Below are 13,150 nucleotides of genomic sequence, written 5' to 3'. Positions count from 1 at the left end.
CTTCTAAGAATTAGGAACATATAGGTCATCAGAAGATGAAGGGAAGGCCTGTGTTTTGCAAGTGAATGTGCTGATCAGAGCATTTACTTCCCCGGGGAGGAGATATGCTTCCTCCAGTAAGACAGGAGACTTCTTGAGGAACAAGAAGCCACAGTGAATGGAGTGACTGACCAAAGCATGAGAGAAATCTCTCAGGCCTTTTGGAAGCAAGAGGATGACTCCAACAGAAACAGCACATGCTTCTTTGTACTCTAGGGATAAGTATGTGCAGCAGCCAGTGAGCTGAAGATTCTTCTTTCTCCAGGGAAACTGAAGCAAATTTGAAGGTGGACATTGGACAATATGACTCCATTGGGAAGCAAATGAAATATCTCTATCTAGGTCTTTTCAGTCTAGGTAGCCTGTGCATCTGTTGTCTTCTGTTTAAGGTGGCTTTGTTTCTGATATTGTCCAAATAGCTATGAAATGTAATTAATCAGCTCTTGTTTGGGTTGTGTTTTTGTTTTGGTTTGGTTTTGTTGTTGTTGGTTTGTTTCTTTTTAATTTGGCTGTTTTCTGCACAGTCATTACAGAAAACTTTTAAATGCTAAAATTAAGTACAGTAAAAGATGCTGGGTTTATAGGCCACATTTCTTTTAGGTAGGGGAATCTTGCATGCTTAGCATTTTGATGCAATTTCCAATTGTAAGCTGGTTCTGCTCAACAAGGTCCTGAGCATTTCTTGCTGTGCAAACTGGATACCTGGCTCAGTGCTTGTGTCCAGAGAGGAGAGCAGTCAGTCTACTCCCAGTATTGTCAGCCTGCTGATTGTCCCGAGTCCTCCAGCTTGCACAGAGTGGATCTGCTAGGGGTTGGGGTAGTCTCCAGCTGAAGAGGTTAGTTGTCTCTTGTGAAACTTTGGGAGCTAGAACCCTTGTCTTACCTCACGCAGTAACTCTGCATGATTGCAGTCTGCAAATGGTTGTGTCTGGCTTTCAGACTGCTTCATTAAGAGTTAATTTATATGCAAGTTTGGTTTTCCAAAAAAACAACGCACATGACTGATCCACCCTATCATAAATTTTTATAATGATAAGGTGGTGCAGGCTCATCTAAAATTCCTTCCAAAGGCGGTGTCAGGTTTTTACTTTAGTCATCCTAACCATCTTTTCCTTCCCTGTATTTTCACTGTAGGAAGGCTTTGTTTACATGAGCTGGATCCTCATAGTTCTACTCCCACTCCCACCCCCACCAGGACTTCGCAACATATTGTAGATTATCATCACTAAGACTTCAGTTTGGCTTTTTTTTGTTTTTTATTAAGAAGCATTTTTTTTCATCAGAACTCTTTACCTTGAAGCAGCTTTTCTCAACACTTCAGGTTTGCAGATGATGGTGCGAGAAGGAAGAAGTACCCCAGAAACTGCTGTTTTCTGACTGACCAGGAGGTGATGGAGGGACAAGGGAAGGCAGCAGGGTTATGAAGCAGATTTGGGAGTGAGTTGTCAGAAGGAAAAGGCTTCGATCTTGGTTTGCTGATGAGGATGGAGGTGGCACAACCTTTGGAAATTAGCTAGCGTGTGGATGTCTGACAGACTTGGCAGAGACAATGAGCAGTACTTTGGATAACAGTGATCTAGACAGGAGAAAATTTGGAAGAGGTCAGGAATCTTTATTTCCTTCCTCCTCTTCCCACGATAAAAGCAAAATAGGCTTACAGGTTTTAAGGAATGCTGGAGAAGTAGAAGATAGAGAAGGGCTGACAGCAGCACTGGTGAGGAGTTGGAGTGCTTTGTTTTGCTTTGTGCTGACATAACCATGTGTGTAATTGATCCAAGTGAGAAACCGTGCGTGCACTCTCACTGCCACCGTACCTGCTCGTGATGAAATCGAGGTAGAACCTTTGCAATCTACCGTACGTATCTAGAAGGTCAAACAACGTGATGCCATCAGCACCTTAACGCACAGATGAGCAGCGTAGTGGTAATGCAGCTCCCTTCAGAGCTCCTACACTATAGCTGTTTTCCTTAATAGATTTATGAGACTCTGTAATGTGCTTTCAGGGTGTATGAGATGCAAGGTTTTTACAGTAAGATATCTTCTATCATGAGCTAAAATCTTCCCTAGAGACAAAGAATAAGTTGTGCTGACTCATGCAGTCGTAATGCGTAAGGTGTGTGGGTTTGCTGTTTGGTCAGGGGAAATTAGGGTAAAGTCAGAGAACTCTCAAGAAAAAAAAAAAAAAATGTAGGGGAAAAGGTTGTGCTCAGTTTTGGCTTTAGAGTGTGTGTGTGGGCTACCAGAAGAGCAACTAGAAATGTGGTGTTTCATAGGCACTTCACTGAATGTCTTTGAAAACCCAGGTAGCTCTCTGGTGTCCAACCTTAGCTGATGTGTTGCTTAGCTTTACCATCTTGATGCACAGATAATGGGATGGAAAGCCTTTTTGCTCTAAGCAATTCTTGGAACCAAATGGTCACCAATACATTTTTGGCATCCAAAAATGAGGTGGCCACAAAACTCAGCTGCTATCTGCTTGTAAATCATATGTAGTGATGAAGAAGCTGGCACCTCTATGGTCCATAAAATGGAGATCTTTTAGAAAATATTGCCATTTCTAAGGAATTTGTTTATGACAGTAACAAAGGACTTCTGTGTTGATTTAGAATTTCAGTTGCCTGGCTTTTGTACAGGGTGGTTTTCTTTTTCTGTGGGAGTTCCCCCCAGCTCTTTTTTTAGAGAGACACTGATTTCAGCATGCCAGAACTCCTGTACATACAGACATACACAGCTGGTGTTCTCAAAGAAATTTGTGTGCAGATAATGATTGTTGTAGTGCATTCAAGCTGAAAGTTTGATGTGAAGGATGTAATCTGCAGGAAATGGGAGATCTAATTTGGAAAGTTGGGCCAGGATCCACTGTCCTGAGCAACAGAGCTTCATTCCACATTGTATCTAGTTTTCTAAGAATTAAGTTCAGGTTTAGCCCAGCTGTTCATCTCGTACTCAGAAGTAAACTTAGTAGAACCAGCCTCTAATGACACTTATTGCAGTGTTTAATGTTTTCTTATTTGTAATGTTCCCATTGTATGGATGGCTGGATAAATTGGGTAAGACGTCCCCTTGTGTTCTAGTTGGTCCTCGGAGAGGAGAGGGGCAAAGGGTGGCTGAACATACCCAATTTAGCCAGCCCCCCATGGAACAGCTTCCCAGGGCAATCCTTTAGGAAGAGAAAGCTCATTTTCTCTGATACTGGGTTTTCTTTCTAAATGGGACAAAGTTGTTTTGGGGAAAAAGTTACAAGTCTCTGTTGAAAGTCTCTCTTCCAACTGACAGTCAGTCTTTCAATAGTTTCTTTTTACCTGGAGTGAAAAAAAACTATTCCCGATTCACCAGTTTGCTTGTGCCCATTAGAGATGAGTTGTCTGTTTCATTAATCATTTATTACTTTGTTACAGTAGTCACAGAATAATCCACAAAGAAAGACACTAATGTGCAGTCAACCAGTTTTGTAAACACCTGTCTTAAAGAGCAAATAATGGAGAGGAAAAACATAAACTGCACAATTAGTCAAATTAGGTATTGCTGTGAATTCTTCAAGCTGGTTAAAAATAGATGTCGTTCGTATGTTATACAATGCATCCACTCTTAAATTTGGTAGTTATGTTTAAATATTGAAGTGTTTCAATAGTGTTAAATAGTTTTATACTTGTTCTAAATTAAATTCTTCTGGCAAAGAGATTTTTATTTTGTTTCTATTGTGTTCCAGACTCTCCTACAGATTTTTGGTGTGGTGGCTGTGGCTGTGGCAGTGATTCCTTGGATACTCATCCCCTTAATACCACTATTTATTCTTTTCATTTTTCTTCGACGATATTTCTTAGACACTTCAAGAGATATTAAACGTCTAGAATCCACAAGTATGTAGTTTGGCGGGGCTTGATGTTAGTTTGAACCCTGCTTATTATTATGTGAAATGCTAGCATTTTATAGACAATCCATCAAAGATTTTTTCTTTTGCTATGCAAATAACTTCCTTATTGCCTTGGTTCTCAGCTAGTGAATTACATGTTTAACTCTTTTGCATAATGAAAAACTTTAGGTATGTCAGTTTAGATATCTGTAAGTAAAGCTAGTTAAGAACATGTTAAGTTGCTGGTCTTTGGGACCACACATGCACATATTTATGGTGTTTCTCACCTAATCTGACTCTTGTGCCTGACTTGAGCTTGATTGTGATGTCAAGTATTACATATTATGAATAAAAAACATGGTGCCTCATGTCATTAGTAAAGCTCAAAGAATGTCTTCAGTGGTAGCTATTGTTAACAATGTAAGACATTTTTGTATAAATTAGTCTGTCTGATTCTAATCGACTAAGAGGACTTTGGTTAAAGATATTGCATATTTATTCTAAAAGGATGCAGCACAGTAACTTTTATGGCTAAATATAAAGTAGTAGGATTAACGATTAGTTTGGTACATAAAGAATTAAATATTGCCCTTCAGCCATTGTTAAGATGCTGTCATTTCCCTCCATAGCTAGAAGTCCTGTGTTCTCCCACTTGTCGTCCTCCCTCCAGGGACTTTGGACTATTCGGGCTTTGAAAGCAGAGGAGAGATTTCAAAAATTATTTGATGCACACCAAGACCTTCACTCAGGTTTGTGATGAATTGATGTAAAAAAATCAAATACTTTGCTCTGTAGGAGGGAAATACCTTATGCCCTCAGCGACATGCGTGTAATGTACATTAAAATCAGTAGGAGCTGTGCATTTGTCTCTTTAGGGTAAAATTTCTCTATTAGAACAAAAATGTTACTATCTGTATAGGTTTTGAGTTTACTGTAATTGAGATACCCACATGTATGTTTTAACAGTGGCTAAGAGGAACATTTTTAAATGTGCCTGACAAGAACATTTAAAGGATCATTTTTGACATTTTCCTGGATCCCATCTTTTAAAAAAAACAGGGAGGGGGGGAACATGAAGCATTTACTATTAAGTGGGGTGCTATTGTAGGCAGAGATTCTTGATATAAGTAATCTTGGAAAAGCTTCATAGAGCTCACTTCTTTACTTTGGGCTGGTTTCAGGGCTTAAATCTGACATATGTTATTGACATGATCAGAAGCTGTAAAATATTAGTATTCTGTAAGCGTAAATAATAGAATTCAGGTTTGTGCTGTGGTTCTTTACCTTCTGTCAATGAAGTGTTCTCTACTACAATGTTTTATGAGTTGTATCAGATTGCAGGTTTGCAGTTTTGTGTTTGTTAGGTAAGATCTTGAACTCAACAAGAAGCTCTATGCTGGGGCTTGTTCTCACCAACAAGGAGTGGCTGGTGGGGAATGTGAAGCTCAAGGGCAGCCTTGGCTCCAGTGACCATGAAATGGTGGGGTTCAAGACATTTAAAAGGGCGAGGAGGGTGCAAAACAAGCTCACTACCCTGAACTTCAGGAGAGCAGACTTTGGCCTCTGCAGGGATCTGCTTGATAGACTACCATGGGTAAATCCCTGGAGGGAAGAGGGGCACAAGAGAGCTGGTAAGTTCTCAAGGACCACTTCCAAGCTCAGAAGCAATGCATCCCAGCACAGAGGAAGTCAAGCAAAAATGCCAGGAAACTTGCTCTGGGTGAATAAGGAGTTCCTGGACAAACTTAAGCACAAAAACGAAGCCTGCAGAAGGTGGAAGCAAGGACAGGTAACCTGGGAGGAATGAGGAGAAATTCTCTGAGCAGCTAGGGATCAGGTTAGAAAGCTAAAGCCCTGATAGAATTCAGTCCGGCCAGGGGCATCAAGCCAACAAGGAAAGCTTCTGTAGGTGCATTAATGATAAAAGGGAGACTATGGAAGATATATCCCCTCTCCAGAAGGGAAGAGGAGACTTGGTTACCTGGGATATGGAGAAGGCTGAGGTACTCAATAACTTTTTTGCCCCAGTCTTCACCAGCAAGTGCTCCAGCCACACCACCCAACTTGCAGAAGGCAAAGGCTGGGACTGGGAGCATGAAGGACCACCCACTGTGGAAGATGATCAGGTTCAAGACCATCTAAGGAACTTGAAAGGTGAACAAGTCCATGGGACCTGATGACATACATCTGTAGGTCTTGAGGAAACTGGCAAATGAAGTGGCTATGCCACTATCCATCATGTTTGAGAAGTTATGGCAGTCCAGTGAAGTTCCAACAGACTGGAAAAGGGGAAGCATAACCCACTTATAAAAGGAAAAAAGGAAAACCTGGGGAACTTCAGGCCGGTTAGTCTCACCTCTGTGCCAGCAAGATCATGGATCAGATCCTCCTGCAAACTACACTAGGACATGAGGAAAATAAGGGGGTGACTGATGACAGCCAGCATGGCTTCACTAAGAGTAAATTGTGCCTGACAAATTGGGTGGTCTTTTAAGATGGAGTGACAGCACTGGTAGAGAAGGGAAGAGCATCTGATGTCACCTATCTGGAGTTGTGTAAAGCATGTGATACTGTCCTGCAGGATATCCCTGTCCCTAAAATTGGTGAGACATGGATTTGAGGGATGGACCACTTGGTGGATGAGGAATTGGCTGGATGGCTGCCCTCAGAGTTGTGGTCAACAGCTTGATGTCCAGCTGGAGACCAATGACAAGGGGTGTTCCTCAGGGATCAGTGCTGGGACCAGTCCTGTTTAACATCTCTGTCGGGGCCATGGCCAGTGGCACTGAGGGCACCCTCAGCAGGTTTGCCGACGACACCGAGCTGGGTGGTGCAGCTGACACGCTGGAGGGAAGGGATCCATCCAGAGGGACCTGGACAGGCTGGAGGGGTGGGCACAAGCCAACCTTATGAGGTTCAACAAGGCCAAGTGCAAGGTCCTTGCACCTGCAGCTAGGAAAGCCGACCCGGCTTTCCTGGGCTGCATCAAGAGAGGTGTAACCAGCAGGTTGAGGGGGGTGATTCTGGCCCTTTACCCTGCCCTTGTGACATCCTGCATGGAGTACAGAGTCCAGATCTGGGACCTCCAACGTAAGATGGACATGCACCTGTTGGAGCAGGTCCAGAGGAGGACCACAAAGCTGATCGGGGGCTGGAAGCGCTCTCCTATGAGGCTCGGGAAGGAGCTGGGAATGTTCAGCCTGGAGAAGAGAAGGCTCCAGGGAGATGTTATTGCAGCCTTCCAGTACCTGGAAGTAAAAGTACAAGAAAGCTGGAGAGGGACTTTTTGTTAGGGCTTGTAGTGATAGGGTATGGAGTAATGGCTTTAAACTGAAAAAGGGTAGATTTAGATTAGAAATTGGGAAGAAATTCTTCACTATGAGGGTGGTGAGACACTGGAAGAGGTTTCCCAGGGAAGTTGCGGATGCCCCAACCTTGGAAGTGTTCAAGGGGAGGGTGGGGGGGGCTCTGAGCAGCCTAGTCCAGTGGAAGGTGTGCCTGCCCGTGGATGATAGAACTAGATGATCTTTAAGGTCCCACTCCATTCTATGTTTCTGTTAATCTCCTCTAAGACATGCAAGTATATTCTATGGCTTTTTTTTTTTTTTTGTAATTTATAGACTTCTAAGGTTTCACACCAGACCAGCTGATCTTTTCTGAAGTAGTTTATCACAGGCTGTAGAATGGTGCACACTGACTTCTGCGCTGAGCCCAGTTCCTTGTGTGACTGGGGAAACATATCTTCCAGGGAGGCACCTCTAGCTTTGAATTCCCCATTTCTTAGTATTTTCAAGTCATTAGTTATCTGACCAAATCAATTTCATGGTAGCTGATAGTGAGGGAACACAAAGTTGTTTTTTAAGCTTTGTGTTAGAAGACATCTCTAGGCAATAAACTGTACTTTGTTTTGGATTTTAAGGTCAAACCTAAGGAACATGAGCACACTATTTTCCAGTTAATTTTATGCATCTCTCTAACAAAGCTGTCAATAACACCCCTCCTAGGCAGTTCAGGAACCTGGTTTTCAGATCCAGCTTCAGTGCTTATAGTCTCACTCTTTTGTGTAGCTACATGTTTCATCTTGGTGTCTTTCCCACCCAAGCATTTGGGGTACGCCAGCTCAGGTATATACCTTGATTTTTGGTCCTCGGAGGGAATATGAGCCAGCAGTGTGCCTGGGCAGCAACATCTGGGTTGTATTAACAGGAGCACAGCCAGTGGAAGGAAGGAAGTGATAGCCCCCTCAGCACTTGTTAGCCCACATCTGGATTACTGCATCCAGTTTTGGACCCCCAGATACAGGAAACACTCTTAAACTGGAGTGAGCTCAGTGGCTACCTTAGTGGAGCCACTAAGCTGGCCATGGTACTAGCAGGAGAGATCTCTGCAGGAACAATAGACATAGACAAGGCTATAGGGCTGGATGGGTTACACCCAAGAGGGCTGAAGGAGTTGGCAGATGGGCTCATCAATCCACTTTCCATCATTTATCAGCAGTCCTGGTTAAACGGGGAAGTCATAGAACCACAGAATGGCTCAGGTTGGAAAAGACCATGGAGATCATCTAACCCAACCTCCCTGCCATGGGCAGGGACACCTCTCAACTAGACCAGGTTGCTCAAGGCCTCATCCAAGCTGGCCTTGAACACCTCCAGGGAGGGGGTATCCACAGCCTCTCTGGGCAATCTATTCCAGAGTCTCGCCACCCTTGTGCTGAAGTCTCTGGACTGGATGTTAGCAAATCTACAAGAAAGGCCAGAAAGATGATCTGGGGAACTACAGACCTGTTAGTCTGACCTCGATGCCAGGGAAGTTTATGGAGCAAATCATCTTGAGTGCCATCCCATGGCACATACAGGACAACCAGGGGTCATGAAAGACAGGTTGTGCTTGACTAACCTGATCTCCTATGACAAGATGAGCCTCTTAGTAGATGAGGGAGAGGCTGTAGATGTTGTCTACCTGGAGTTCAGTAAAGCCTTCAACGCTGTTTTCCACAGCAATCTCATGGAAAAGAAAGGCTTCTCATGGCATGGACAGGCATAAACTCTGCTGGGTAAAACACGGGCTGGACAGACAGGCCCAAAGAGGGGTGGTAGATGGAGCTAAATCCAGTTGGTGGCCAGTCACAAGTGGTGTTCCCCAGGGCTCAGGGTTTGGGCCACTTCTATTTAACATCTTTATCTGTGATCTTGATGAGGAGATAGAGTGCACCCTCAGTAAGTTTGCAGGTGACACTAAGTTGGGAGGAAGTGTTGGTCTGCTTGATGTAGGAAGGCTTTTCAGACAGATCTGGACAGGCTGCATTGATGGGCCAAGGCCAATGGTATGAGGTTCAGCAAGGCCAAGTACTGGGTCCTGCAGTTGGGCCAAAACAACCCCATGCAACACTACAGGCTTGGGGAAGAGTGAATGGAAAGCTGCCCAGCAGAAGGGAACCTAGGGATGTTGATTGACAGCTGGGTAGATAGAAGCCAGCGGTGTGCCCAGGTGCTCATCACTCTGTAACCTGCCTGTCCAAAATGAAGGGACTTAAAACCAGATTTATCTCCTTCCCCCCCCCTTTTTTTTTTTTTTTTATAAAAGGGAGGATACTTTCTGCTTGAATTCTTTCCCAGCACTGGGCTAAGGAACACTGAAACACTGGAAATAGCTCTGATCTTTAGTGTGGAGCAATGACAAGCAGTGCAGGAAGGGCTGGAAGATAACCTTCTGCTGGGACTTGGGAGCAGTTGGAACAGTTCATCTGACTGCAGCCTAAGCAATAAATAATGCCATGCTTTGTTATGGCTACTTGACTTCTGGTTTTGGCCCTGGATTCAAACACTTTGCCTTCTGTATTGCAGAGTCTTCTCTGGCTGTCTCCTGTATCTTGTACCATAGCATATCTTTCTCAGATGGAATTTAGCACCAAGTTGTGGATACCTGGATGAGAATGCCTGGTGGAGATGTCCACCTGTGAGCTTCCCTGAAAGCAGATAGCTGCATTTAGCCAATTGAATAGCTCTGTCGCTCCACTGGCTGTATTGAGTAGCTCCTATAAAAGGTTAACAAGCTGCAGCTGCCTTCTAAAGATGTGGCTCTGACAGTTGTGATATGGTCTAGCTAAAAGCCTGTAGGCTGTAGTCCAGCTACAGCAAATGCTGTTGTACTTCGGCTTGTTGTATAAGGCTCCTGAATCCACTAGAGTTAAAAAAAGCCTTCCATTGTAAATAACTGTACCACACTTCAAGCCTTGACTGGTTTTCTTTTTCTTCCTATTCCCGTATGTTACAGTAGCTGTGGTTGCTATTGTGCTTGCTGGTAGTGTGAAAACTAGATTACACCATTTCAGGAAAAATGGACAATACTCTGATCATCATCAGTTCATACAGATGTGTACTTAAAGATGGCAATGTGGTTTTTTTTTAACTTATTAACAAATTAATTAGTTTAATAATAATTATATATATATCTTTGTTTTCTAATAATCCACTGTTCTTATGTCTTTGTAATATACACTTCAGAGGCCTGGTTTCTATTTTTGACGACCTCAAGATGGTTTGCTGTGCGCCTGGATGCCATCTGTGCCATTTTTGTTATAGTGATTGCTTTTGGTTCTCTGCTTCTCGCCAAGAGTAAGTACAAATGTTAGAAAAAGTTCATCGAGTAATTACCATGTATAGTAATGTCTAATTCTTTTTCATAGCTTGCTGTTTCTAATTGTTTAAGGACTGCAATTAAGTTAAATGTTTCTTTCTAGATCGTGATCTCTTCCTTAGTCTAGGGCATTGGGGCTGTATCTGCTTTTCTGCAAATACTGGAGGCAGTTCAGACATCTTCTGGGTTTAGGCATGCATCTGCCATCATTGCCAAATGTGCAAACAAGCTTGCAAATCTTTAGTCTTCACTCTTGAGATTCTGGCTTTCAGAGCAATAACAACAAATAAATCTTTTTCCCCACCTTTGCCTTTCCTTTTTGGGCCTGCAGGGCTTTGCTTTTCATACTGAAACACCCACAGAGCTGCTTCTTAACACATGGCACAGTAGGCCAGGAGGTAAGGTAAAATTCCTAGGGATACTCTTCTGATATCTTGGATCAGCAGGATAGGCCAGTTCTAGAAAGAAAATCACCTCGTAATAATACATTTTGTGTTCACTGTCACTCATGAACTGTCATTAGTGTACACACCGTCCAGGATGTAATTGGGTTAGATGTACTAGAATGAGATAGTCATCTTAAATATGAAGGAAGAAGTAATTATCTTGGACATGAAAATTAGTGCTAATTTGCTGGTTTTGTTTCTTTTCTTTTTCCTTTGGATAACTTCTGTATATGCCTGTCTGTTTTAAAATTTGAATGCTCTGTGCTGTTCAACACTGAAAATGTTGAACTGGGTTTGATGTTATTAGAATGCAAAAAGACAAGTCAAAACAATGGTCCTGGATCTTTCCTTGCCTCTGGATAAGGAGTAGCTTTTCTGAAGTCAATAGAGCTATGCTAGGATAAAGTTCAAGTAAATCAGAGGACAATTATGCTTAATATTGGGGCAGACAGAATTCGTTTATTTTGTGAGAGTAGACCCACTGAACACAATAAATGCTAATACAGACTTGGAGAAATCCTCTGTCCTGTTACTTTGTCTGATCACTTACAGGAGTACAAAGTTGATGTAAACGTTAGTAACTTACTGTGAAATAATTTTATGCTGATTTTTTGCTTAGATTTAGGGGCTTGATCTAATTCCCCTAGAAAAAAAAGTAAAAGTTATTAATGCTCAGCCAGGTAGGAGTGACCTTAACAAGCTGTGGTCTTGAGACTGAAGCTTAGATTTTATATAAAATGCCAGGCCAGAGAATTGGGATTATCTTTTCAGGTATACAGCCAATTTCCAAAATATATAAAAAAAAAAATGCAGCAAGTAGCTGTTCTGCCCGGAGCTACTCATTGCACAGGTGGCAAGCACGGCGTAGCCAAACAAAATTCTGGCTGTGATGCTTCCATGGAGTCAGTAACCTCATGAAAGTGAAGTTAACGAGGATTTTGTGTAATTAGCAGTGTATTTGATTCTCTTTTCATCTGTCCTGCAGCTCTGAACGCGGGGCAGGTTGGTTTGGCGCTGTCCTACGCCATCACCCTGATGGGGACGTTCCAGTGGGGCGTCAGACAGAGTGCTGAAGTTGAAAACCTGGTAACATTTATTCCTTCCTTTTCACCTCTTCGTCCCTTTCCGTGGTTGTATCGTGAGGCCTTAAGGATGGGGTTCTTCTTAATTGACTTAGGACATTACAGGCCATAAAGGAAAATAGCCTCTTCTAGGGTATAATTTACTCGACTTATTTTGAATGTCTGTTGAGATTAATTGTACCCAGCGACTGTCCCTCTCCATTCATGGTAAAAGAGGCTTTATAATCTCCCTTTACAGCAGTAAGGAGACTGTCTAGTTACAGTGTAGACAGTTGCATTGCAACTTTCTAAAATTACATTAAATCAATCCCTCTCTGTAAGTAACTTTTAAAAAATCGTTTTAGATCTGCAGTTTTAAATTTATTATTATTATTGTTGTAGTATAAAATTTTATTCATATGCCTCATGGCGTTTTTAGGGTCCTGTTAATTAGTTATAAAGGCTTGTATGATCTTAATTTGTTGCAAGTTAAATATTTGAAAGTTTTTATATTCAGCTGAGAATTGTACATTTTCCAAAATATATCAAGTAAAACGTCTTCCACTAATTTACTAATACACTAGTGTGTTCTAGTTTGCCTATTTGCTTTCTTGAGTTAATATATAAGGAAAAAGATTATAAAAAAGAAAATACTGAGCATAAACATGTTGAGTTTTTTTTTCTTTTTGGTGTTGTGTTGACAACTGAATGTTACTTGTGATTATGATATGCAGCCCATAGTCTAGGAAATATGTAGTCCTTTTGTGGAAGTTACAAAGCCATGTTTAATAACAGATAAAATTAATAATAATGTTAGGTTTGTAGTTTTTTGTCTAGCACATTGCGTCTTCAGAGCGTCTTTCAGATATGAATAAAGTACTGGTGACAGTCCTCAGGCAGAAATGGGAAGAAAGCTTTCAGGTTTTTCTGTACCAGTTGGGAAGTTTTGGGAGTGTTGGTCTGTGGGACTCTATTGTAGTGCCTTACTCTCTTGGAGGCTGTGATTCAGAAACTCTCTGGAGGAGAAGGGCTTCCTATTCACTAAGCTGGCTTTGATGTGGAATGCTGATCATTTTATGGAGCTGTGATTAGAATCATAGAATCATAGGGGT

At 42.2% G+C, this 13,150-nt stretch overlaps 1 protein-coding gene across 1 annotated transcript in view; it reads left to right on the top strand.

Annotated features, from left to right (window-relative positions):
• ABCC4 (ATP-binding cassette, sub-family C (CFTR/MRP), member 4) overlaps positions 1–12,063 on the top strand; it is a gene marked incomplete at its 3' end in the record, with an annotated part of 102,967 nt that extends 90,904 nt beyond the window's left edge. Inside the window, 4 exon segments of the mRNA XM_008936299.1 lie at positions 3,749–3,899; positions 4,522–4,641; positions 10,399–10,509; positions 11,963–12,063. Coding sequence (XP_008934547.1) covers positions 3,749–3,899; positions 4,522–4,641; positions 10,399–10,509; positions 11,963–12,063 — 483 coding nt within the window.
• Positions 12,064–13,150: the final 1,087 nt, after the last annotated feature.

This window comes from Merops nubicus, unplaced genomic scaffold (genome assembly GCF_000691845.1).
Source record: "Merops nubicus isolate BGI_N331 unplaced genomic scaffold, ASM69184v1 scaffold4690, whole genome shotgun sequence".
NCBI lineage: Eukaryota > Metazoa > Chordata > Aves > Coraciiformes > Meropidae > Merops > Merops nubicus.
The sequence above is the reverse complement of the archived record's forward strand: the minus strand, read 5'-3'. Positions and strand labels throughout refer to the sequence as shown.